General features: G+C 37.3%; 1 protein-coding gene across 3 annotated transcripts in view; it reads left to right on the forward strand.

The window, feature by feature from the left end:
• The window catches only part of GALNT7 (polypeptide N-acetylgalactosaminyltransferase 7), a 122,889-nt gene extending 101,316 nt beyond the window's left edge, over window positions 1-21,573 (forward strand). Inside the window, exons 6-13 of one of the 3 annotated variants that reach the window (XM_074338319.2) lie at window positions 1,889-2,071; window positions 2,211-2,393; window positions 5,311-5,428; window positions 6,917-7,039; window positions 10,024-10,242; window positions 14,156-14,254; window positions 14,940-15,068; window positions 19,158-19,435. In XM_074338319.2, coding sequence (XP_074194420.2) covers window positions 1,889-2,071; window positions 2,211-2,393; window positions 5,311-5,428; window positions 6,917-7,039; window positions 10,024-10,242; window positions 14,156-14,254; window positions 14,940-15,068; window positions 19,158-19,295 — 1,192 coding nt within the window. In that variant the 3' untranslated portion in view covers window positions 19,296-19,435. Of the gene's footprint in view, window positions 1-1,888; window positions 2,072-2,210; window positions 2,394-5,310; window positions 5,429-6,916; window positions 7,040-10,023; window positions 10,243-14,155; window positions 14,255-14,939; window positions 15,069-19,157 lie in introns of all 3 variants that reach the window. The other 2 variants (XM_019733248.3, XM_019733249.3) reach the window with 2 other exon arrangements.
• Window positions 21,574-25,803: the final 4,230 nt, after the last annotated feature.

The following is a 25,803-nucleotide window of genomic DNA, read 5'->3' on the forward strand; positions in this document are numbered from 1 at the left end:
CTAGACTGATACATTGGGCTGATTCAAATGCAGGCATTGGGCATTTGGGATAAGCCTAGAGTGTCTGCTTCGAGAATCCTCTTGCGTTATAGTTCTTGAAAAGACTTCGTCTGGCTCCCAAACTTTTCTCTAAGAGTAATATTAATTGCTTCTTGTACACTGTGCTAACAGTTCTAAAGACTTGAAGGAGCAAGCCTTGAAATTACACCTACTGGATTTTTTTATGCGTTTTTAAATTCTTAAGATAGTAAGGAACTGCCGTTAGTTATGTCAAGGCTTTAGGTTCCTATAGAAACCCTAAAGTTTAGAAATAGGCAACTATTCCATGGAAATGCAGTGATCACCATTAAATTTACAGAAAAGTTTGAAAACAATGGAAAGCAGCATCGACCTACTAGTTCCAAAAGCCTTCCCTACTTTTCGTCCAGAATTCTATTTCAGAATCTAGGAAAATAAGACATGGCCCTGTGGTGAATGGCATGAGTCAAAGGAAGAACTTTGGAGGATTTAATCATCAGAGGATTTAATGTAAAAGCCTATTAGAAACATTTTTCACATGCTGTCTGATTTCATCCTCACAGCGACCCTGCAATATAGGTATTATTAGCTCCTTTGCACTGAAGAGGATACTGAGACTCAGAGAAGTAATTAATTTGCCCCAAATCAGACAGCTAATAAACTATCAAACCGAGATCTCTCTGGAACACTTTACACTGCACCATTTATTACGAAATCTGAGAATCATGTGAAGTGAGGAAAGAGAACAAACCTTCACCTCACTAGGCGAAAACTAGCAGCCCTCTGGGGTGGTAAGGAAGCAGTTTTCCACAGGGTCCTGTGGCAATCCCACATATCTCACAGTGACTCTCCACTGTCCCATGGGAATTATTCTAGAAGGAATAACACACCTTTCTCAAACTTACTTCCACCAAATTGAAATTCTAAGCTCTATAAGGTTTTTCATTCTCCTGGGTTTAACATCCTAAAAGCACCTTAACATAGTTATGAAAAGCTGTAATCTCCATGTTAGGAAATGCGTGTTAAGATCCTTTCTGATAAAATGAGCACTAAAACAAGCAGGGTACCAAATTGTAGTTTACTCTGCACCTAATTAGTCATATAGTACCAGCATTTTCCTGAAGTCCAATACAAGGGATTTGTTTGCTCCAAATTCTCAGGCCGTTACTTAAGTTCTTCAGTGGGTTTTGCAGGATTTTTTTTTTCTCAGTTTTTTTTTAAAAAGCAGAAATACAATACAGTACTTTTTTTGCTTTTGTTTTTTGTTTTTTTGCACTGAAAGCTGATTTTTGCAATAAAAAAGAGTAGGGAAAGGAAGATCAACGAAAAGCAGAGAAATAGATTTTCATAATAACTGCTTCCAAAGAAATAGAAAGCAACAAAGAATTGGGAGAACTGCTAAAAATGTAGCAGGTATTGTCTTTTTATACAGGTGTGTGTACGTGCATGCGCGCAAGCACACATCACACACACACACACTTATTTTTTAATGGAGGATGAAGGAGTCAAAATAACAGGCAGGAAAACATTGAAAATAATACAAAATTACGAAGAGAAAGTTGCCTGTAAGACCAAAGTGAAAATGAGAAAAACGCTATTAAGCTCAAAGACATGGCTTTGTTCCTGACATTTATCTGTAAGCTGAGGGATAAATCTTCTCTCTCCTACCCGGATGAAAACAGGCTCCTTGACTTTTATAAGACATTCATTTACTTCTATTTCCCATTAGGTATTTGAGTCCCCTAATGCAAATCACAAACAAAAACCCCCAAAACTAAAGCAATGACAAAAAGAGATATTATAGTTAGGCATGCTAACCTAGTCAGTTTTGAGTTCTTAAATGCTTTTTCATTTTCTGTAAATGTTTCAGAACTACATGTACTGTGCCTCTAATAGATTACATAGATGGGAATGATTATTCCATTGAACCACAGCAAGGTGGGGATGAAGATGGTTTTGCCAGAGGGGCCTGGGACTGGAGTTTACTATGGAAACGTATTCCTCTAAGCCACAAGGAAAAGGCCAAAAGAAAACATAAAACTGAACCTTATCGGTAAAGATAACTACTTTATTTTCTTACGTGGAAATGTTTATCTAAGTACTTTTTTTTTTCCTTCCCCATGTACTCGTGTAAATATGTGGGTCCATACATACCCTTCCATTTCATCTTTGCTGCCATCAACACAATACAGAACCATTTGCACTGTGCCGATTATAGATGTCATAAATGGCAACACATATGCAATTGTACCCCAAGGGGGTGGTGACGAAGATGGGTATGCCCGAGGAGCATGGGATTGGAGTATGCTCTGGAAACGGGTGCCTCTGACCTCTCAAGAGAAGAGAATGAGAAAGACAAAAACTGAACCATATCGGTAATCACTAAATCACTTACATGTTTTTCTTTTCTCTAGTTTTTGCTAACCTATTAACCTCTTGCCAAGCTAAACCATTTGTTATTAAAACTGTAGATACTGTCTTAGATTCTGAAAGGGCTTCTTACCTCTCACTAGTTCAGAGGCTTAAATTCACATTAGCTTCTTTGTAATTGCTTTTTCCCTAAATGCAGGCTCCACTTGGGGGGTGGGGTGGTAGAAATGTTATATGGCATTAGTTCCAAAGACATGTGAAAAAAAGGAAATTTTTGCTATCCTGTCCTCGTAGACTAGACATCAAATTTTATTTTTTTGACATTCTGTAAATTTACAAATGCATAAATTACAGTCCAAGTTTTATGTCTACTTTGATTTGTTGGGTGTCTTGGGTGTAGTGTGACCAATGAAAGGCAATAGCAAGGATTTTTTGTTTTCTTTTCTTTTTGTTTTGTACGTTAACTCTTAGATACTAATTTTGTACCAGTTAAATCTAATGAATGAAAATACATGACTTTGGAAAATGTTACATAGAATCCTTTATATATCACTTCCTTCTCAGAAGAGCACTTGATTTAAAGGAAACTTTATTCCAGAATCAGCTTTTGTCCCTTTTTGTGGCTCTTCAAATAGAACAGCTTATGCTGCTCTATTCTTTTTGGGTCTTTTAACTGGAACATGTTACTGTCTTTTAAAAGAATGGCCCCAAATGAAATATTTGCCCAAATGTTAGTGTAGGCTTCTAAATATGTCTATTTTTATTTTTCTAATCTTTATGGTTCTGCTTTTGGTCTCTCTCTCTCCCTATTACACTACTGATAATATTAGAACACTGTTTTGGGAAGGTGTTTCCAATATCATGCAAATGCTGGTGGGATTTGGTCATGTCATGATACCAAGACAACTGAAATGGCAAACATAAGGAAATTAGAGATTTAAGATTTATTTGACATTTTCCAAATTTCCCTTTGAAGTCCTTTTTCAAAATAATCCAGGAATTTACTGCTTACCCGCTTACCTGACTAACAATTCTAGGAGAAAAATATAAGGGGTAATGATTATATTTTTATTTCTGCCAATTCCATGGGTTAGTAAAGAAGTTTCTTAAACTGGGCTAGAAAAATTTAAGGGCAGTGTCCCTTTAAATAACTCATTGCTTTTCATATTAATATATACTGTCAAACTTATACTGAGATAAATGGGAATATATTTAAAGATCAAAGAGGCAGAGTTATAATAGAGTAATTTTAAATGACAATTAAATTAATGTGACATGAAAATATAACCAAAAAGGTAGTAGTGCTCTTTAGTGAGTGAGGCAGTATACTTTCAGAAGAAAAGGCATAAGAGAAAAACTTTGCCATGATGGGATTTTTCTTTAATATTCAAAATAATGCTTGATGATCATTTATCCACTCAATCGTTATTTAATGATTGCTTACTATGTGCCAGAAACTATTTTCTGTGGATAAATTTTTGAAAGATATGTTCCCTCACAGTTCTTAAAATATAATGGGTGAGAGAGAAACTAAACAGAAAACTGCACAAATAACTCTGGATCAGCAACTGCGAAAAGTGGTATAAAGAAAAATCACAGGGTCCTTGGAGTTTATAGAAAGGAGAACCTAATCCAGCCTCGAGGATCCAGAATGGCCTCCCTGAAAAAGTGTCGTGGAAGCTGCGGCCTGAAGGATGAGGAGTCAACCCCATGGAGAAAGAGGAACAACATTTCAGAAAAACGAGCAGCATAAGTGAAGGCCGTGAGATAGAAGAGAGTTTGGCGTGTTTGAGGCACGAGCAGAGCAGTGAAGGCCTCAAGACGAGGGAGCCAGCTAAGCCTGGAGAGTGGACAGAGGCTGGAACCACGTGAGCCCATGTGGCGTCCGTTCTGCCTGCTGTGTAATTAGACTTGGATGGGGGCAGAATAGCATAGAGAACAGAAGTTAGGGAGTTACTGTAACCGTCCAGGCAGTGGTGGCTTGGTCTAGGAATGAAGGTAGCAATGAAGTTGGAAAGAGGTAGACAGATTCAATATACATACGTATTTTCAAGGTAGAATCAATAGGAATTAGTGATAGATTGAATATTATGATAGATTGTGATGATAAAGAAGGGTCTCTAATAGAGGAATCTATTTAAGAATCATGACACATTAATAATTATTATTATGCATTAATGTTCGAGGAGGTGCAGGGAACAGTATATAAACTATTCCTCTATCACTTCCAATGATGGGAATGGCCTGTTCCTAAAAAGCTACCAAATCTTTTTTCTCTTGTCCCTAAAAAGTACCCAGTTCAAGATCCCATTCAAGAAGCCCCACAGATCACCCTTTTGCAGCGCTACCTCCTGGCATAATAAATAGCTATGTCTGATTCTCCTATGTCATTTCTGTGCTACATTTGCAAACTCTGAATGAACTGTGACTGTTCTAAGATGATTTATACCCTTATTTGACAAGGCCCTGAACTATAAAATTAAAAAAATGACAGACTACTTCCATGGTGTATGGTTTTGCTCATCCCAGAATGACTCATGAATCATTACGGGAGCAGTTAGCAGACCAGGGCTGTATGGCTCCAAATTTTTAGGAGTGAAAAATAAAGTTCTACTTTTACTAAATCTAAAGTCTTAATTTTTAAATTAACAAAGGAACCAAGGCTCCCTCTAATGGTGAAACGATGCAACGTTCTAATGTGTAATGAACTGTACAATTCGACTCAGTTAGAAATTGAGGTAAATTCATGAAAGAATTGGACAGATTGTTTTGCAAAGGCTTTATAATTTCTTAATGTTTGGCCATCAGGTTTGTCTCTTCTATGCATTATTTAGACTGTATTCCGAGAAGGCTTGTTGTGTATTGGTGAAGGGATAGTGGGGGATTGTCTTTAATAGTTATTGCAGTGTTTCTTTTTCTTAGGTCCCCAGCCATGGCTGGTGGATTATTTGCCATTGAACGAGAGTTCTTCTTTGAACTGGGTCTCTATGATCCAGGTCTCCAGATTTGGGGTGGTGAAAACTTTGAGATCTCGTACAAGGTAACATTCCATTTAAACAAATAGCATTTGTGTGCTTAAGTAGTGACTGACTTGTGTGACTTTCGGATTTAAAAAAAACTACTTAATGTATTTCTCAATTACAAGGAATGACTAACAAAAATGTATGCCTTTCGGCAAAATAAGGCAAAATATAAGCTACAAACTTACTACATATGCGTATGTAGTGGCTCAGCTAAACACTGAGGCCAGCAAACTTCAGAAATAAAAATCCCTCCTCCTCCCCCCACCCTGAGGCTTTCTGTACATTGGAGCTTTTTGTTTTAGAAGCCCTTTGGAGAATCTGTATGTGTCAGGGCCACATTTGACCATCCACTGATGTGGTTACCCTTTATTACTATAAGACATGGTGATTCAGGACAGAAGCGGGTCCCAACAATGACTGAGTCCTCAAACTGACAGCACCGCCTGTCGCTGAGGTGGTTCTCCAGCAGTAGTACCCTCCCCGCTCCAACACCAGTACCCGTTTCCCAAAAGAAAGATAGAGAACTATATCACAGTTTGAGTTAAACATATATGTATTACCTCTTGTCTTAAATGTCCCTGGCATGCTCAGCAGTGGGAGGGATGGAAGACAACACAGTTCTCGCTCTCTAGGAACTTACAGTTGATAAGAAGAGAAGAAAATTACACTTAAATTCATAATACAGTAAGAAGGTAGAATGCCATTTGGTTGGGGTGATTAAGAAACAACATCATGCTGGAGGTAGAATTCGAGGCAGAACTAGAAAGATGGGTGTGATATCACAAAACAGAGATAAAGGGAAGTGGGCGACTTCTAAGCAAATATGATAAGGAAAGGTACAAAGGTGAGTCATGAAGAATGTATTCAGAAAACAGTTTAGGAGCGAGTTTGGCAGAATCTGACAGCGTGAATAAGATAGACATCCAAGAAGATAAAGTGGACAGTACATTAGCACAATATTGAAGAGAGCCTTTCATGCTGAGCTAAGAGATTTTTACCTAATTTGATAAGCGCTGGAAACCCATTGAAGGTAGTAAGCAAGGGAATAACATGACCCAGAGCTGCCCTTCAGCTTGAATAATCTCTTGCTATAAATAAGGATAACATTGAGGAGAGAGAAGCGGAGGTGAAGAAGCCATGCAGGAGGTTATTATAATAATCACCCAGATGGGAAATATATTAGCAATGGAAATGACAAATGATGTTAGGAATGGAGAATCTGCATGGTTTGGCAAGGTGACAGTGAGAAAAGGTTGCTTGGAGCTATAAGTACACAGGAATAGAGGCCCCTGAGTAGCACTATATTAATTGCATTCCCTATTGCCTTGTTTGTTATTATATGAGTTTGAAAAACAAGCAAATTATTTTAGGATTTTTTTAGTTTATGTATCCCCTGTGGACACTGTATCTAATTAAGATTTCAGATTTATAGTTATGAGACAAATTTTCAGCCTTAATTTATTTTAGCATTTGAAACAATTTCCATATGCATTTTTCCTTGATAGATATGGCAGTGTGGTGGCAAATTACTGTTTGTCCCTTGTTCTCGTGTCGGACACATCTACCGTCTTGAGGGCTGGCAAGGGAATCCTCCACCCATTTCTGTTGGGACTTCTCCGACTCTAAAGGTGAGTCTTTTGGTTGAAAATGGAGACGGCTAGGGAACTAACATTAATGTACCACGTGCTGCAGTAGTCACGCAAATAGCTCACTGAATGGGATAAATCTTGTAAGCAATCACACAGGTCCTCACTTTTACCTTAGGCTAGACTTATTCATTGTATCCCATTCAGATTAAGAGTTCTATATTGTATATTCTCCATGAGGACATCCAAAAAAATTCAAAAAGGACTGACACACTGTAGGAAAGCAATGAAAAGGAAAATACCAGCTTCTGTTATTCACAAACGAGTGAAATATTATTTTTGTTTGGTTTTTGAAAATTACTCATATTAGGAGATTTTGTAGGAAACAAAACCAAATTTTGAACAGTGCTTACAAAGATTATTAATCTTTTGTCCCTCAAACCAGGGAAGCTTCACGCTGAGGTCAAATGTCCTTGACAACAACTTTGAAGTTTCTTTGATTGGCGGCTGTCATAAATTCTAAGAGCATCTAACTCTGATGCCCTTCCTTTTTGGAGCCTTTAACCAAGTCAACAGCTGAGGGAAGTTTATTCTTGGCTGCAGATTCAACTTGGGACAGTTCCCAAAAGGGCAATAGATAACAGAATCAGAGACAGCTAAGCTTTAAGAACCAACACAGAGCTTTCTAACTGGCCAAATTATCTTAGAAATGATGAAATGGAGCCCCCACTGCCACCGGGGGTGAGATTAAAATGTCCACGATAAAACAAAGATAGCATTAAATTAACACCAGGCCTGACTGCCCCTGCAGGAAAAGAACCTGCCCTTGGAGTCAGACCTACAATCACGAGGAAAATCAAATTGATTCAAGGTTTGGGCTGCAAGGAAAAGGAAAAGACATGAGTGGGAAATACCCACTCTAAAACTGAAATGTAGACTTCATAAAAACTACCCGATAAATGTCATGTTCAGTAGACTCTTAGTGAGTGCCTACAGTGTGCCAAGCACTTTTTTCTCCAATTTTAGCACCATCCACTTCAGCCACCAGTGGGCCAGTGGCCCATGTCAGTTTATCCAGCTTCAGACCTTTATAGTCAGTTGTTTTCTGGAATCATCCTAGATATTTCAAACTCAGCATAGTCAAAACTAGACTTTATAACTTTTCCTCAAAAGGGATACCTTTTCCTGTATTCGCTATTTGTCCATGAATGAAACTTAGGGAGCCTGCTAGGGTTGTCTTCCTCGCGTCTCACCTTACCACGACCTCAGACATAACTGTTAAATCCATTCCTTTCTATGCTTAGTGCAGGCCTTCAGATCTCTCCCGTGGATGTTAAAGAGCCTCCCACTTGGCTCTCTCTGCGATCAGATTCAACACCCTTCAATCCGTCCTCCACTCACCACCAGTGTCATTCACCTGAAAATTAAATCCGATGTCTGTCACCTGCTTCAGACTTTTTGATGACTCTTGTTTAAAAGATAAAACTCAAAGTCTTTTAAAAAGATCAATAATACCAATAACTAACACTTTTTGAGTACTTACTAGGTATTACACACAAGTCTGAATGCTTTACATAGATTAACTTTTTTAATTTTCACAACCCTATAAGGTAAAGACGATAAATTATTCTCATCTTAAAATGAGGAAACCGAGGCAAGTTTTCTCTCAGTGAGTCCTGCATTCCAGTTACGGTAAACTCCTTGGAGGACTCCAAAGGCGTCATGATTTGTCCTACTTCATTTGCATATCTCTGCTCTCAATACCATTCCCTAATTAAGCACCCTTTCAAGGTTGCGCTATCCATTGCTCTCCTGCGTGGTGCCCCTGGCTCTCTCCATCCCAAACAATTGTTACGGATGTGTACTTAATTCTTCATAGTCATTAGTATCTAGAAAACATGCACTATGTCTAATTTTGGATAGATTGGCAAGGATTCAAAATACTTAGCAATAATATCACTTGCCCTTTTAGGATACGGCTGTTTAAAACTTGGTTTTTTAAGCATCAGTACTGGCTTTTGCAACAACGTGCCTACGGGAGCATGTGCATCCTTTGATATGTTACCTTGTGGCCTGGAAAAAAAATTCAACCTGAGTTCCAAGTGTTCCTACTCCTGGTGTAAAACAAGGGTCAATGACTGTCTCTGAAAGGCCAGAGCCAGCCCTGTTTAGTAGAGTTGTGTTGGAGCACAGCCCACACCCATTTGTTTGCGGGTTGTCTGTGACTACTTTCTCACTACAACAGCAGAGCTGAGTAGTTGCAACAGAAGCTATATAGCTCACTAAACCCAAAATACTAACTGTCTGGCTTTTCATGAAGTTTGCTGACACATGATATAAAAGAGCAAGGGACTAGATTATGTACTAAATCTGTCACATATATTCATGCCTGCATGCATCATTCAGTAAAACCTGAGAAGTTAGATCTTTGTCAGTTATCACAATGTCAACTTATTTTATTTTTCCTTAGTTGCTTTTCCTAGAAGTGTACCAACTGGGGGGAAAGACCCAGTTAATTCTGGGTGATAGACAAATGGTCCTGTTATAGTTGTAACAAGACCAGCAAAGCCACCTACAAAAAAAATGTGTTTTATTAAACAGAGCTATTGTTTTTCATAACGGTTTCTGAAATGAGATTTTCCCCTACACACACTAGTAGTAAATGGTACTAAAAGAGATTGTTCTGGGAGGAGTACCAGTATCTAGGGAGCCTCTCACAAACCTCTCTAGGTTTCCATTTCTTCCTTTAGAAACAGGATTGAATATATTATCTTAGAGTATATATGCTCTCGCATCTCAGAGTCTATGTCCATCCCTTTTTATTAGAACATGTGTGAACATGTTATCCTTGGCAATTGACATATTAGAGTCATTAGCTCAGTTGCATTTGTTGTTTAATTAAATGTTAGGTCCTATTGAAATAAGTTTGTTATATGTTGTTCCTATTTCACATGTGTAAGATAAGCTGCTTATGACATTACACATACTGTTATTTGTCATAATCACATTAATTTTCTTCTTCACAGAATTACGTTAGAGTTGTGGAGGTTTGGTGGGACGAGTATAAAGACTACTTCTATGCTAGTCGTCCTGAATCAAGGGCATTGCCATATGGAGATATCTCTGAGCTGAAAAAATTTCGAGAAGATCACAACTGCAAAAGTTTCAAATGGTTCATGGAAGAAATAGCTTATGATATCACCTTACACTACCCTTTGCCACCCAAAAATGTTGACTGGGGAGAAGTAAGTATCAGCCGATATTCCGATCTCAAAGTGTGTGTGTGTGTGTTTGGAAACTGAGGTTGGAAGAAAGCAGAGAGAGATGGAAATGTGTGCGTGAAAGAGAAGAATTCTTGGGGAAAAGTTTGGGTAAAAACTGCCTGGAAAGCTCTCCCCCTTTCCCCCAGTTACAACTACCCTCCCCCCACCCCCCACCCGACTTTGTGTTTCCTCCCCTCAGCCTTTGCATATATGGCTCTCTAGTCTGGAACACTGTCTACTCCCGTTGGCTCCTGCCACTTCCCAGTTCCTCACTCCAATTCTCTTTCTTGGCTAATTCCAGCTTATCCTACTGCTCTCAAAAAAGAGATCACCAATACTGAAAAGGCTTTCGTATTCTTTCACACTCCATCAAAAAGACTCAGTCCTGTGATCTGTCCATGGGTTTGCATAACACTTAAAATTGCCTCTTTCTCTCAGCAAGTCTATAAGTGCTTGTTCGCCATTGTGTCCCAGGAACTAACATAGAGACCCCCTACATAATACCCACTCAAATAATGCTTGTAAAGGAAACAAATTAATTAATGGTGACTGAAAATAATTAAAACTAAAGGCATTGATCTATGCTGTCATTTCTTTGTTCCTTCAAACTGGCCTTTGAAACCTTGTTTCTGATTGCACCCACCCATGAGGGTGCAGCCTCTTAGCTGTATTAAACATGCCACGAACTTTCAAGTCTACCTGCCTTTGCTTAATTATGTATCCTGGCTTCATTATAAATACTGGTTGAGGACCTACTATGTGTCCGTCACTCTTCTAGACAGAAAACAAGACAAGCAAGGTCCTTTTCCTCGGGGAACTTGTCTTGATGGATGAGAGACAAAAACAGGCAAAACAAAGAAGATAACGACAGATGGTGGGAAGGGCTAGAACGAAAGAAGCAGGTAATGTTCAAGTGGATTTAGGGACAGGGTAGGGAAGGCTTTTCTGAGGAGGTGACATTTCATCTGAGATCTGAATGATAAAGAGCCAGCAAATCAGAGCCAAGAAAACAGTGAGTTGGAAGGCTGTGAGGCAGGAAATGCTTTGTGTGTTTGGTATGCAGAAGAGAGATTAAATGAGGGGAGCTGTGGGCAGGTGAAGAGGGAGGCCTTTATCCTATGGGTGGCAGAAAGCTGTACGAGGGTTTTAAACAGAAAGGTAACACGATTTGATTTATCCTTTTGGTTTGAATCACCCTGCTGTGAGGATTTAGAGTAGAAACAAGAATGACAATTAGGAAACCAGAAGGGTAGTTGCAGTGAGCCGTGATGGTGATTTGGACTAGGGTTGTGAGAACGGAAATGGAGAGAAGCACAGAAAGTTAAGATCTGGAGGTAGGTCACTGGTGGATTGGTGTGTGAAGGATATGGGCCAGGATGACATCCAGTTTTGTCTTTTATTTGAGTAGCAGACTAGGTGGTACCTGAGATCGGGAAGTTGGTAGTGGGGATAAGTGAGAGGGGTCAGGGGATAGCAGTTCCCTGTTGGCATTCTAGATGTGTGAAGGGCCGATTAGATATCTAGGTGGAGCTGTCAGGTAGATCTTAAGCTGTGTGATCCTGACGCCCAGAACAGAGGCCAAATGGACATGTAAGGACGTGTGTTTGGAGCGACCAGCAGGTGTACTGTTTTATGGGACTGAATGAGGAAAAGACAGATGGAAAAAAATAGGACGGAATCCATTCCTAAGGAGCTCCCACATGTAGAGTTTGGGAATAGAAGCCAACAAAGGACACTGTGCTACCCTCTCTGCACCTCTTGTTTTAGTACCTTTTTTCTCTTGTACACTTATTTCACGTCTGGATTCTATTACAGCAAATTGTGTTTAACTCCCAACGAGGCCAATAGCCCCTGGCAGTCCAGCAACATTTTGGTTATCTTTTAATCTCTAAGAACACCTGATTAGTGTAATGTCTTCTGTGTAAAAGGAATGTATTCTCTTGGTGATCTTGTCCAGTCTCATGGCTTTATAACCATCTATCTGCGGATGACTCTTCAAGTTCTGTCTTCAACCTAAATCTCTCTCCCAGAGCCCCGACGAGCATATCCAACTGCCGACTTGACATCATCTCTGCTTGAATGTCTAATAGACGTTCCAAACTCAACGTACACACTCAACATTGAGCCCCCTTATCTCCGCTCCCCAGCCCCTCTTTGCTGATTACTCAAGCCAAAGCTTTGGAGTCTTCTTTGAATCCTCTCCTTTTGTCACACTTCACATCCAGTTCCGGAATCCGATTCTTAACTCTGGTCTAAGCCACCACATCTCTCACTGAGATTAACTTTGCCTTCCTATAGCCTGTTCGAAACACAGCAGTCAAAGTGATCTTTTTAAAATCTGAGGCAGGTCATGTCATTCCTCTGTTAGAAACCTGCAGTGACACCCAGTTCCTTCGAAAGGAAGGCAAAGTCCTTTCTAGTGGCCTCCAGGGCCTGCGTACTGGGCCCATTCCTCTCTGGCCTCACTTGCTACTACTCTCCGCACTCACTCCAGCGCTGCTGTCCTGCTGGCTCACTGCAGGCACGCTCCTATCCTTTGCTTTTCTCTCTGGCTGGAATGTCTTCCCTCTGCATATGTGGCTGAGTCATATATGCGTATACCTCACATGTCACCTTGTCAGTGAGACTCACCCTGCTGTTCCCCAAACATGCCTCGCCATGTACCCCCACCCCCTTAACTTCTTTCCTCTTTCCTTCCCTCTCTGTTTCCCTCCCTCCATCCCTCCCTCCCTCCCTCCCTCCCTTCCTTCCTTTTTCATGGAACCTATCACTTTCTAACTTGTCTGTTATGGTTTGGGCTTATATTCTGTCTTTCCCTCCCTAGAATGTAAGCTCACTGGGGCAAAAATCTTTATCTGTTTTGTTCACTGGTGTATCAGAGCCTACAACATGCCTGACACAGCCCTAACTTAGTATTTGATGAATAAGTAAATGCATGAGTGAATGAATGGGTGGAATTTCTCGTCCTCCTTTTACAATCCGACCCTGAATACATCCTCAGTTTCACCTGTCTCTGTTAGGGCCCCTCCACCTTACACTTCACTTCTCAGCACTCCCTGCCGATTCCAGGATAAACCAGCACCAGTTTCTTCAGAGTTCCTCCAGACAGCCTGAGCGGCTCCTTCCTCCACCCGCTCACAGATAGCAGGGTTCTGAGGACCAGGAATTGCTCCTCTGTGTCTTCTAAAGCGCTTACTAGCACACGTGCTCAGTCAGTATTTGCTGACTGACTGAATAAACAAAATATCCAAGTACTATGGTAATTTATAATTGGGATATAAGTGTGTAATATTTCCAGAAAGGAAAAAGGTTGGTTTTTGTACAAAATGTCCATTCCAAAGATGGAAGCCTGTGTTTGCGTCTCACTGACATCGTCCATAGTCAGAAAAGGTCTCACTGCCTGGCACAGTTGCTGTAACCTTGGCCCCATAGGTCCCTGGAGAAAGCTACCAAAAGTGCCACACATAGCCATTTGGGAGAGTGACTTTACAGATTCAGTTCTGGCATACACACCTCAGGCCAATGACTGTACCATGTGGTTAGGTAACTTTACCCAAATTGCTTCTCATTCACATAAATTACAAATCTGAAATTGTGCTTGGTAGTACCTTTTTTTTTCTTCTGTGGTATTTTATCAACATATATAGGCCAATGCCCTTTGTTAGAATGAGCCCATTCCAATGTTGACTTCAAGATCAGAAGTTATTTCAAAGATGACTGCTGTCCTCTCGCCTCAAGACTGACAATGACAACACAGTAACAACCTGGCATTACACATACCCAGATTTCCACTGCGAACTGCCATAATTAACATGAAACTCTTTTACTCTGATGCAAGTGCTTATTCAAAACTAAACAGTTGCCTGCCTTTTTGATCTTTGTTTTGTTTTTTTAGATCAGGGGCTTTGAAACTGTTTACTGCATTGATAGCATGGGAAAAACAAATGGAGGTTTTGTTGAATTAGGACCCTGCCACAGGATGGGAGGGAATCAGGTAAATAACCATCCTTTCTTATTTAAATTGATTCTTCAGTGAAAGCTGTCAGGCTTATTGATCACAGGGTTTCTTTTGGTTTTTAATTTGGTAATTTTGTTTCTTGGGTAAAGTGAAACAACTGACAATACTAAAACTTTTACTTAAATGAGGGGAATTGTAGTATTGGTTTTCAGATAAGCAATCAAAATCTAGAATTTATGTCTAATATGAGATTAGAATATATTTTTGTGTGAATATGTAACAATGTAAGCCTATTTTATTTGCAAACATTATTATTCAGTATTCCATGTTTCCCCCAGTAAGCTGGGATATTACTGCCAATAATGTATATTTCACTAATATATTTTCTTACTTACGTGAGTATTTTTCTTGCCTCTACTTTAGATTGTAAAACATTATCAGGTCTATTTCCACTTTTTTTCATTTTCTCATATTGTTGGTACATGATAAATATGTGTTAATGACTCTGTCTAAGAGGCTAAAGAACATAATCCTTTAAGTGGTAATTGGGGTGTTCACTCACATCAAAATGAATATAATTCCTGTCTTTGGACTTATAGTTCTGAACATACAGAAAAATTATAGAAAAATAAGATAGTCATTGAGTTTAATTATAGGAATTGTTTGTTTAATATACATCAGCAGAGAAGGTGCTTTTCTTATTTTTTCTTTTTTTTAATAGCTTTTCCGAATCAATGAAGCTAATCAACTCATGCAGTATGACCAGTGTTTGACAAAGGGGCCTGATGGAGCAAAAATTATGATTACACACTGTAATCTAAATGAATTTAAGGAATGGCAGTACTTCAAGGTATTCTGCATTTCAACTTCTGAAATAACCATTATATGCTATTTCATTTTGATAACACCTACCATGTGAAATTTAGATGTATAAATCTTAAAACCTGCATTCATATTGACTTGCATTTCCCTCTCATTTAGTCATTTATTTTCCTTAGCACTGAGTGACTCACTGTTCTATAATGAAGCATCACTTTTATTCTCTACTGCAATATTGCCATGTATAAGGTCACAAGCTGTCCATGAAGACCCACTAATTTCAGTAACTCTGGAAAATCGGTGTTCTGTGTGGATAAATATATATGACACAAAAAATATTGTGTTTATATTTCATGTTGTCCAGCAGGTGGAGATAGAGACAGACAAATAACACTTGGAAATCTAGGACTTCACAACTTCCTTATTGTGGTTTGCTAAATACAACAGGATAAATGTTGCCTGTTTCTTGCTTTAAAAGTCATATTTAGTCATTCAGTTGACACCCTGGGAGGGAACAGTTTTTCCCTTCAGCTGTGAATATCAATGTTCTGTGCCAGTTTGAGGATTCCAACATATTAATGGATTGATGGATAATTTTCAATGTCTAGACTTGGCTAAAATAAATCAATTTATTATCAAACATAAAGTTGGGAAATCTGCCCCAAACTGAAAGAACCTGGCAACCCTCATTTTATGTACTCATTTAATATTTGTTATCATACCCTGTCTGTCATGCAAGCATTCGTTTGCTATGTAGGTATGTTATTATGTCCCAGCTTAATATTCTCAGTTATCCTCATTCATAGATAATCACTATGAAGTAGTGAGTAAGTGTCAGTTGCTGATTTTTTTTCTTATAACACGTTAGGAAGGAGAAGATTAGCATAAGCCCTGAAGATCAGAGCATTTATTTCCATGAAGAAACAAATAATAGCAATAAATGATAGGGGTCAGTGAGAACAATGTTAGTAAAACAGTAAAAGAAGGCTTGCAGACCAGAAATTACATCAAAAGGTAATTTTAAAAAATGGAATGTACAGATTTTAGATATTTTAAAGGGCACAGCCCTGAATATACATTTGTGCATCAGACATTACTAAATATTTACTGGACCCCAGTGATGTGGTGACTTCAAAAACTAGCTAAAGCACATCATACTAAAATAGCAGAGAAGGAAAGAAATACAGAAATAAAAATAAGCAAAATGCCATAAAACAGCAGAAGAGAGATTAATATAGGAAGTATCATAAGACCAGGTCTTGAGGCTTTTCGTGGAGGATAAATAAGAAAACTGGGTAAGCAAAACCTTGGCACAAAAGTGTAGAAAATTCTAGGAATTATGTTTAGTTTGGTATCCCTAAGTTGTCCTCCAGATGAAAGAACAGTGAATTTCATTTTGTAAGTTTTGGAGAGCAGCTGACATTATTTCAGGAATGCCGTGATAGGAAGCAATGGATACTTTTAGGAAAATAATTCTGGAAACACTGTGAAGTGTGGACTCATAAGCAAGAAGATCAGCCTCATCAGGAGTTCTCAGACTTTCTGGTCTTTAGATTCCCTTTGCACTCTTAAAAATTACTGAGACTAACCTCAGACAGATTTTGTTTATGGAAGTTATAGCTAACAAATATATCCTAAATTAGAAATTAGACCTGAGAAATTTTGCAAGTATTTATGTATTAATTTATGTAAAATTAGTAATAACCCTATTACATGTTAATGGAAATAACACTTTTAGTCTACAGCCATACCACCCTAAACGTGCACTATCTCATCTGATCTCGGAAGCTAAGTAGGGTTGGGCCTGGTTAGTACTTGGATGGAAGAAATAACACATTTAATGCAAAGTACCAATATTTTTTAAAAACGAGAAGAATGCCATTATTTTATAGTTTTGCATATCCCTTTAATATTTGGTTTAATAGAAGACAGCTGGATTCCCATACTGCTTCTGTATTCGATATGTTGTTTTAGATGAAGTAAATGGAGGAAAATCCAGCCTCACATAAACATGCAGTTAGAAAAGAGAGGGTAATTCAATAACCTTTTCAGATCATTGTGGCTATTCTTCTTTGAGGCTATACCACAACTCGATAAGTGGTAATTTGTTAAAAGTTATTTGCAACGTAGAATCTGAAACCATGTAAGTGAACATTTTGTCCTATGTTACATTAAGATCCGTTGGTCTGTCTTACCCTTGGAATGGATCTTTTACCCATGTCAGCTTTTGTAACATCATGCATTGCTCATTTGAAAGATATCAGTTCACTAAGTTATGATGATCTTCTAAATGTTGACACGTTTCATTGTACAGTGTCAAAAAATATAACCACTGATTTCATCAGAAAAGTCTTTACTTAGGAAGCTGTCAAGTTCATGGTGGTGTATACAAGTTTTCTAAAATTCTTAATTTTTGCTTGGAAACTCAAATTTTATCTATAGCAACAAATACTGGCAGATTTGTGGATTTTTTTCTTTTTTCTTGAAGTAATAGGCTCACTTCATTTACAAGAAAATGTCTACAGAGTCCCAAATTTGAGTAATCATAGTTTGTCTATGGGTTGACTTTTCAAGTCAAAATGACATTCCATGAAAAATGTAGCTAGTCAAACTCAAGTCAAACAATTGCACGCATGCTTTTCGTCGTGGAGGTACTTTATGCATATTTTCCATTTCATCCTACAGAATATTTTTAAAAATATATTCAGGGTCAAGATTTAATAAAACTAAAGAGTTTTACCGCTTCATCAAGGACATTCTTAAGTGAAACTGACATTTTCTTTTTTAACTGTATGTGACTGTGAAGAATGTCAACTACCAGCCCTTGATTTATGCTGTGGTGCCAGTACTTTTACCCACCATTGCTTTTGCACCATCAGTATAAATGTCAATACAATGAAAAAGGCAAATGGGATCTTTGTATTATTATGAAAATGGTTTTGACCTTATAGACACAATCTTAGATAGTCTGAGGACTGCCCACTGAGAAGACCTGAGCTATAAACCTACAACAGATGATGAGGGCTAAACCAAGGCATGTGCAGTAAGGCTGGAAATACCACACCTCAATGACTGGTACAACATGAAGGGAGGAAGGGAGGGAAGGAAGAAGTAGCATGAAAAGCCTCTATCCTGAGGACTGGAAAGCTGGTATTGTCATTAATCAGAATAGGAACTAGAAAAATAGGTTTGGAGGGGAAGATAATGAATTTAGGTTTGGATTTGTATACATTGAATTTAAGGCACCAGCAGTACGTAATGACTTGTAAGTCATATATACTTACAGAAGAAATAAGAGGACTTAGAAGACTGACAGTCAAGAGAAATCAGAAGTCTGAGGTATGGTTGGTTTAAGCCTGTCCACTTTGCTTGAATTATCATCTTTTTTTCATTTCTATTTCTTTACTTTTCAATTACAATTAGCATTCAATATTAATTTCAGGCATACAGCATAGTGGTTAGACATTTATATAACTTACGAAGTGATCCTCCCAATAAGTCTAGTATCCACCTGTCACCATACATAGTAATTACAATATTATTGACTATATTCCCTATGCTGTACTTTACATCCCTGTGACTATTATTATTATGTAACTGGCAATTTGTAATGGAACAGAATAGAGAGCCTGGGAATAAACCCATGCCTATGTGGTCAGTTAATCTGTGACAAAGGAGGCAAGAATAGACAATGGGGTAAAGACAGTCTCTTCAATAAATTGTGTTGGGAAAAGTGGACAGATACATGCAAAAAAATGAAACTAAACCATTTTCTTACACCATATACAAGAATAAAATCTAGATGGACTAAACACTTAAATGTAAGACCCCAAACCGTAAAAGTCCAAGAAGAAAACATAGGTGGTGAACTCTCTGTCATTGCTCTTAGTGATATTTTTGGATATGTCTCCTCCTCTGGCAAGGGAAACAAAAGGAAAAATAAACAAATGGGATTACATCAAACTAAAAAAGTTTTTGCACAGCAAAGGAAACCATCAACAAAATGAAAAGATAACCTACTGATTTTAATTATCTTATGAAAGCCAAGCAACGACTTCTTCAAATGTCAGTGACATCAAAAAAGTACAAATTTAAAACTTCTTTTTCCTGTGTTTTCCAGAGCCTGCATAGATTTACTCACATTCCTTCAGGAAAGTGCTTAGACCGCTCCGAAGTCCTACATCAAGTGTTCCTCTCCCATTGTGACTCCAGTAAAATGACTCAAAAGTGGGAAATGAATAACATCCATAGTGTTTAGAAAGAAGAAAAGAAACCAATAACCTACCTACTGACACATAAATTTTCACAGGACTGAAAACCGCCTGAAACCTGCTGCAACTATTATTAACTCTGTACAGCTCCAAACCCAGAAACTCCTGATCAGTTTGAAGGACATTGATAAACTGTGATTTTACAATAACATTATCATCTGCAGTTACTGTTTACAAAACTGCTTTTACCTTAAACTTTGTAGATGTTTACATCTTTTTTTGTTTTGTTTTAAGATGATGTTGGTAATTTGTGCACTTAACTCTGTTTTATTTAGAACAGAGTTAAAAGCATCGTTGTCTTCTTTGGGATTACACTCAGGGGTCTGAAAGGCAGTTTGATTTTTTTTTTTTTTTAACACACTTGAAAAAAGGTTGGAGTAACCAGACTTTCATATAGAACTTGGTGATCATCAACCTGTTGTGTCTTTATTTAATTTTACATCTTTTTGAAGCACTGCCACAGGTTATTAGCCAACGTGGCCTTCCTTCACAGTCATGCTGCTTTTTTGAAAGGTGAATTTCAACACATTTAGTGCCTCTTTCATTTCTCAGTATATATTTCAAGAGCTTTCGATGAAATTTATAGGATGATAATGATGGAATTCTCACCTGTAGGAGAAATCTTTTACTACTTAGAAATGAACTTATGTACCATTTGCTCTGAAATTGAATGTTGTATGGCTTGAAAAAGAAATGACAATATGAAACATCCTGAGGCTCTTCCATATGGATTGAAGATTGTACGTCATTAATTCCCATGCTTGTTGGCATTCCCAGTGCCCACTGTTGATACCAACTCCTTAGAGAGCAAAGGGGTCTACCAACTAGAGAAAAAGTATCCACTGACATTTGGAATTTACTTTTCCCCAATACCTGTCACTATAGAAAACTGTAAATAGTTCTCAGTTTGAAATCTTGAAATGGGCGTAACAAAAACAACAAAACACCACTGTAAACACATCAAAGGTTCATTCTAAGGTAAGAATTTCCAAGCCCTTGTTAGATTAAGCCTTACAAAACTCCTGTGCATTATAACCTAAGCTGTGCAACCATTCAAGCCACAAGTAAATGGATGTTTCATTTATATCTTCATCCAAATGTCATTCCTTGCACATTTTTTAAATAAAAAAGGCTATTTAAAAATACAGTTCATTAACAAATATGAACTCCTTTCTGTTAGATTAGGTATTAATTAGTTCCCTCGTATTTCTTAATTTTTTAGGAAGCATATTTCTATTAGTATTTTTCCAGTGAAAAGAAGACTTGTTTGGATTTAAACATTTATTAAGATGGTATAGGAAAACCAAATACTGCAAATGGTCAATTAGATTTTAATTTATAAATAAATAGTCTTTTATTACCCAAAAGATTAAAATACTATGTTGAGTGGGGAGAAGAAAACCAAGGTAAGGTAGAAAATGGCAAGTAAAGTAAGCATTTTTGATCCTGTAGTCATGATGTCATTACAATAAAGGATTTCACAAAATACCGCAAGAGGGAAATATTTTTAATTAAAGCTTAAAAACAAACAAACAAAAAAATCCCTACATTTGTTTAAAAGGAAAGCCTACAAAACTTGTTTCTTCCAAGCTTAGTTCTTAAATTTGGAGAGTTGGTTAACCATCCTAAAAAGTTTTATTTGTAATTTTGAATTTTCAATTTGTATTTTGCTACTGATCTAGGATCAACCATAACTTTCATTCATCTCTAAGGATGTTTAAAAAGGCATACATTTATATGCTTATATAATTGCAAAATAAATCAACTGTAAAAAAGAAACTAAGAAAATTGGTACTTTAATTACATGTGTGTTTGCAAATAGGCTCCATTTTCCTTGTTGAATAGATTTTAACCTTCTTAACTATGCACAGGCCTGAGAAAGGTGGCACATATAATATTGTGCGTGTAAATTTTAAATGGGTATTTTGTGCAATTCGTTAAGATACTCTGAAATGATTCTCTGTATTGAAATCAGAAATCTTACCAAACGAAAAACATCAGAAGCTGCTGCCATAATGACTATTTTCTACTGTAGGCTGCTTTGGAAATAATTCCCATATACTTGCTTTGTAAGTTGATAATATCACTATGCATTTCTACACATTTTATAAATTTGATTTGTGCAGATTTTGATACACTGTATGTTTCTGTAGAAATTGTATAAATACAAAATTTTATTAGGGATAAATTTGAGAAGTTTATGTATATCTTAATGCTGGGTTGCTTGTTTTTTAGGTGAGGAAAAAATAAAATACTGTATTTTAATCATGGGTTTTTTCAGTACTTGTAATCATTTCTAAATCTAAACACTGCACATTTAAAATAATTACTTGATTGTATTGTTTATAAGATACACTAGCATAATAGGTAAAATGTCATAAACCATAGTTATATGTTGAGTATGTGCTTAAGTGTTGGTTAGAATTCTACTTAGAATGTGCTTAGAATACTCAAAGCTTACCTATCTGTAGGAAGGAGAAACATAAAGGTTTATTTTTACCTCGTTTCCTACAATGTTTCCTTGAAAATAAAACCTAGCCGGACCATCAGCTCTAATGCATCTTTTGAAGCAAAAATTAATATAAGACCTGGTCTTATTTTAATATAATATAAGACTGGGTGTTTAATATAATATAGTATAGTATAATATAATATAATATATAATATAATAGACTGGGTCTTATATTAATTTTTGCTCCAAAAGATGCATTAGAGCTGTTGGTCCGGCTAGGTCTGATTTTCGTGGAAACATGGTATGTATAGCAATTTTTAAGGCACTTATCCAATTATAAAAAAATGCCCAGCAACATACAGCTTTCTTTACAGTGTATTCTACAATTTAATTGCCTATTGAAAGCAAAAATTTCTTTAAGTCAAAATTCTTTACAACCTGACGAGTAGAAAGAAGGAAAGCCTACCAAAATGAAGTTAGAAATGGACCATAGGACCTTGTGGCCCAACACGTGGCATCTCACGAGAAGATATGGCTACTAACATTCCAGTAAGTGGCTGTGTTGATTTGGGAAACTTACTCTCATCTGACTTGGCTATTGTCATGTCTTCCAATTCTTAGCTGCTGTGTCGTGTCTCAGAAGTATAAAAAAGTGATATAGCTCCAGACTGGAGTAAACAGGGGCTCACTTACAGATATAGTCTCTCATGAGGATCCTGGAATAAATTTCATTTCTGGACAGAATGTAATTGAAAAAAAATCCACTTGTAATGCAGTGAAAAACATGACAAATACCTGAACCTAAGCCAGATACCTAGTAGGCCAGTAGTTTGGGTATGTAAAAATTAATCCATGTGAAAGCACTTTTAAAAAGTATTGAGCACTATGAAAATGCATATTATCCTGGACAAAAGTCAGAATGATTTTGGGGGACCACTATCCCTGGAATTAGAGATTAAAGGGAGAACTGTCTAAATTCAATAACTGCTTTACAATTCTCATTTTTTAAATTATGAAATGCCCATAATTGAGGTTGGTGGATATCAGTGGATTTTCTAAGTGAATCAGGCCTGCGGTCCTCATCTGAGCAGAGGTAGGATGGAGGGGTCTAATTTTCATAATAGAATGATGTTACAGTCTGCTCATCTGAATAGTAGGGTAAGTATGGTGGAGTTGTCATTTATTGGAATCCCTGTTACACTATAAATTATTTGTGAGACGTTGGATAAGTTATTGAACCTCCGTGCCTCAGTTTTCCCTTTTGTAAAAGGGAGAAAATAATAGTGCCTACTTCATAGGATTGTTATTAGGGTTGAACGAGTTAACATACATAAAGTGCTTAGAGTAGTTGTTATATGTAGTCAGGGTAATATAAATGTTAGCTATTACTTGGTTTCAGTCTTAAAGTCCGTTGAGACAGCTACATGCAGACCTTCTCTAAAAGCTATGTATGTGTATGTACCTGTGTTTCATATATGATATCATTACCACCACTTTACAAGTGAAGAAATGAAGTTCAGAAGGTAAGCCTCTTAAACTGAGGGTGAAATTCCCCCATAATGAAATAAATTGTTATCTACCTCACCCCATTCATAAAGCATGTATAGAATGTAGTTTTCAGTAGTGCAATTTAACCCTTGCATAAAACTAAGTACAGCTTGAATGTCTAAGATAGTGTATTCTTCAAATTATCTTTAAATGAAATTTCTCTTGGGCTTTTGATATGAGCGAACTCGAGCTGTTTTAATGATTAAATGCCCAAAACAAAACTAAAACTTTCAGTAGAAAATAGAGATGAATAGACTTCCACATCTGACCTTGACATAGTAATTAGTATTGGACTTACCTTGCTGTCCTAAACAACTATGAAACTGGACAAAATCTCTGGGGCAGCTGTTTTCAGGAGTTGTATAACAGGCAAAGCAGACTGATACTTAAGAGAAGGGAAACACATAACTTAAGAGAAGGGAAACACATAAGGTGAACTCCAGGTTCACCATGTTTGTCTGCCTGGGAGTATTTTCCCAGTTGTGGTACAGGAAAGTGGATACCAAACTGGTGATACCGCTGAGAAGGCAGAGTGGGAACTTCGGGGCTGCTGAGACAGCTGGAATTTACAGGGCAGTTTTCTGGAGGGGACTGCACTTGAATACCAGGTACCTATACAGGAATATTTATAGCACTGCTGTTTCCAATAGTGAAAAACCCAGGGACAACCTAAATACTGATCAACAGCAGAATGATGGAATGTTACACAGCAATGAACACAAATGAACTAGTTGTAAACAAGTCAGTAGGATACTGTTGAAGGACAAAGGCCATTCCCGAAAGACTTCATTCAACAAATACTTTCTGTAAAATCAAAAGCAACTAAAATGAAACATGCAGTAAGTCAAACACACTTATATGTAATAGAGAAGTTAAATAACATCCAAGTTCACAGATTTAGTACTGGAAATTAAGGTCATAAACAGCTCTAGTATTCAGTATCTCAGAACCGTGGGGGAGGAATTTCTACTCGTGTTTTCCATATACAACTGTAGTTTTCCTCTACACCTGACTCTCAAGAATCTCAGAACTAAATCTGATACTCTTATCATAGAAACTATATTAACCCATACATTAATATGTATACTTTTAACATACTTATTGGGTATTTACTATTTCTGGCCACCAGGATAAGTGTCTTAAATGCATTGCCTTATTTAATAAAAAAAAATTCTAATTTTACAGATAAGGAAACTGAAAGAAGACATGACTTGTCTGATGTTACTAAACCAGTAAGAAACAGCCCAACTCTGATGATTCCCAGGTATAAGCTGTTCATCATCTCACTCTTAATTTCTTTCGTAACCATGTTTTTCCTTTTGTATGTTTGTATTTTAATTTGTTCTTTGTATAAGCCACCTCATCTTTAGTAGGAAAAATGTGGAGAATCAAAGAATAACACATAAATGTGAATGTGTATGAGTTAATATTTTACTATCTCTTATCGCTGCGCTAGGACACTGTCCTAGTTGACCACCAGGTTTTCCCGAAGAAAGGAGACTGGTCCAATGAATATAAAGCTCATTTCCAGTTCTGAAATCTGATGCTACATGTTGCTTAAAAGTTATTCTTTCCTTTTAACATGACATTCTAATTGTGCTCCTGAACCAGTTCTATAGCTGTAACTTCTAAGCTGAGGCTCACCAAGAGAGAAATCTGCACTGTAAGCCTTGAAGAACAAAGGCCCAATAACACAATGAAATTCTATTACAATCTCAGAAACAATATCCACATTTACATTTACTACAGGATAAGAAGGTAGATGAGTTTCCAATCAGGACAAGAGGGATTTCTTAGACAAACTATAAAAACTGCTTAGCTGAAAGGTATATATAAACTTTTCTTAAAAGCCCTATCTCAAGTAAACTTTATTGTTATATTCATCTATACTACTTAATTTATAGAAGTGGCAAATTGGTGACCCTTGGGGAGAATATTACCTCTAGACAAATTTTCTGACTGGACATTTGAATTCATTGCCAATATTGACCATTCACATTTCATATTATTGTTAAAATCTAGATTTCTAGTTCCACTTGAAAATTTGGGAGATTTAGGAATCCTAGACCCGTGTTTCCATCAAAACTAACATGACTGAGCTAAATTGTGGCTGTCCCCTTTATCCTGGGCATTTATGTTTACAAATATTTTTAGAACACCTACTGTTTCTGGTACTAGGTATAGCATAATGCAGTAGTTCCCCCTTATACAGTTCAAACAATTAAGTTTGCGAATTTGTGGCAACGCTGTTGCTAATCTTTTTTGATGTCAGAGGGATTATTCATTGTGAATTTGTACCAACTGGACAAACAGTTCACCAAGTTTACTATTTGGAAGTGCTGAAAAGGCTGCATGAAAAAGTTAGACAACCTGAACTTTTCGCCAATTCATGCCTCTTACATCACGACAATGCACCCACAGCTTACACGGCACTGTCTGTGAGTTTTTATCCAGTAAACAACTGTATTGGGACACCCTCCCTACTCACCTGATCT

The sequence above is a fragment of the Rhinolophus sinicus genome, chromosome 15 (genome assembly GCF_057876585.1).
Source record: "Rhinolophus sinicus isolate RSI-liver-muscle chromosome 15, RSI-T2T, whole genome shotgun sequence".
Lineage (NCBI taxonomy): Eukaryota > Metazoa > Chordata > Mammalia > Chiroptera > Rhinolophidae > Rhinolophus > Rhinolophus sinicus.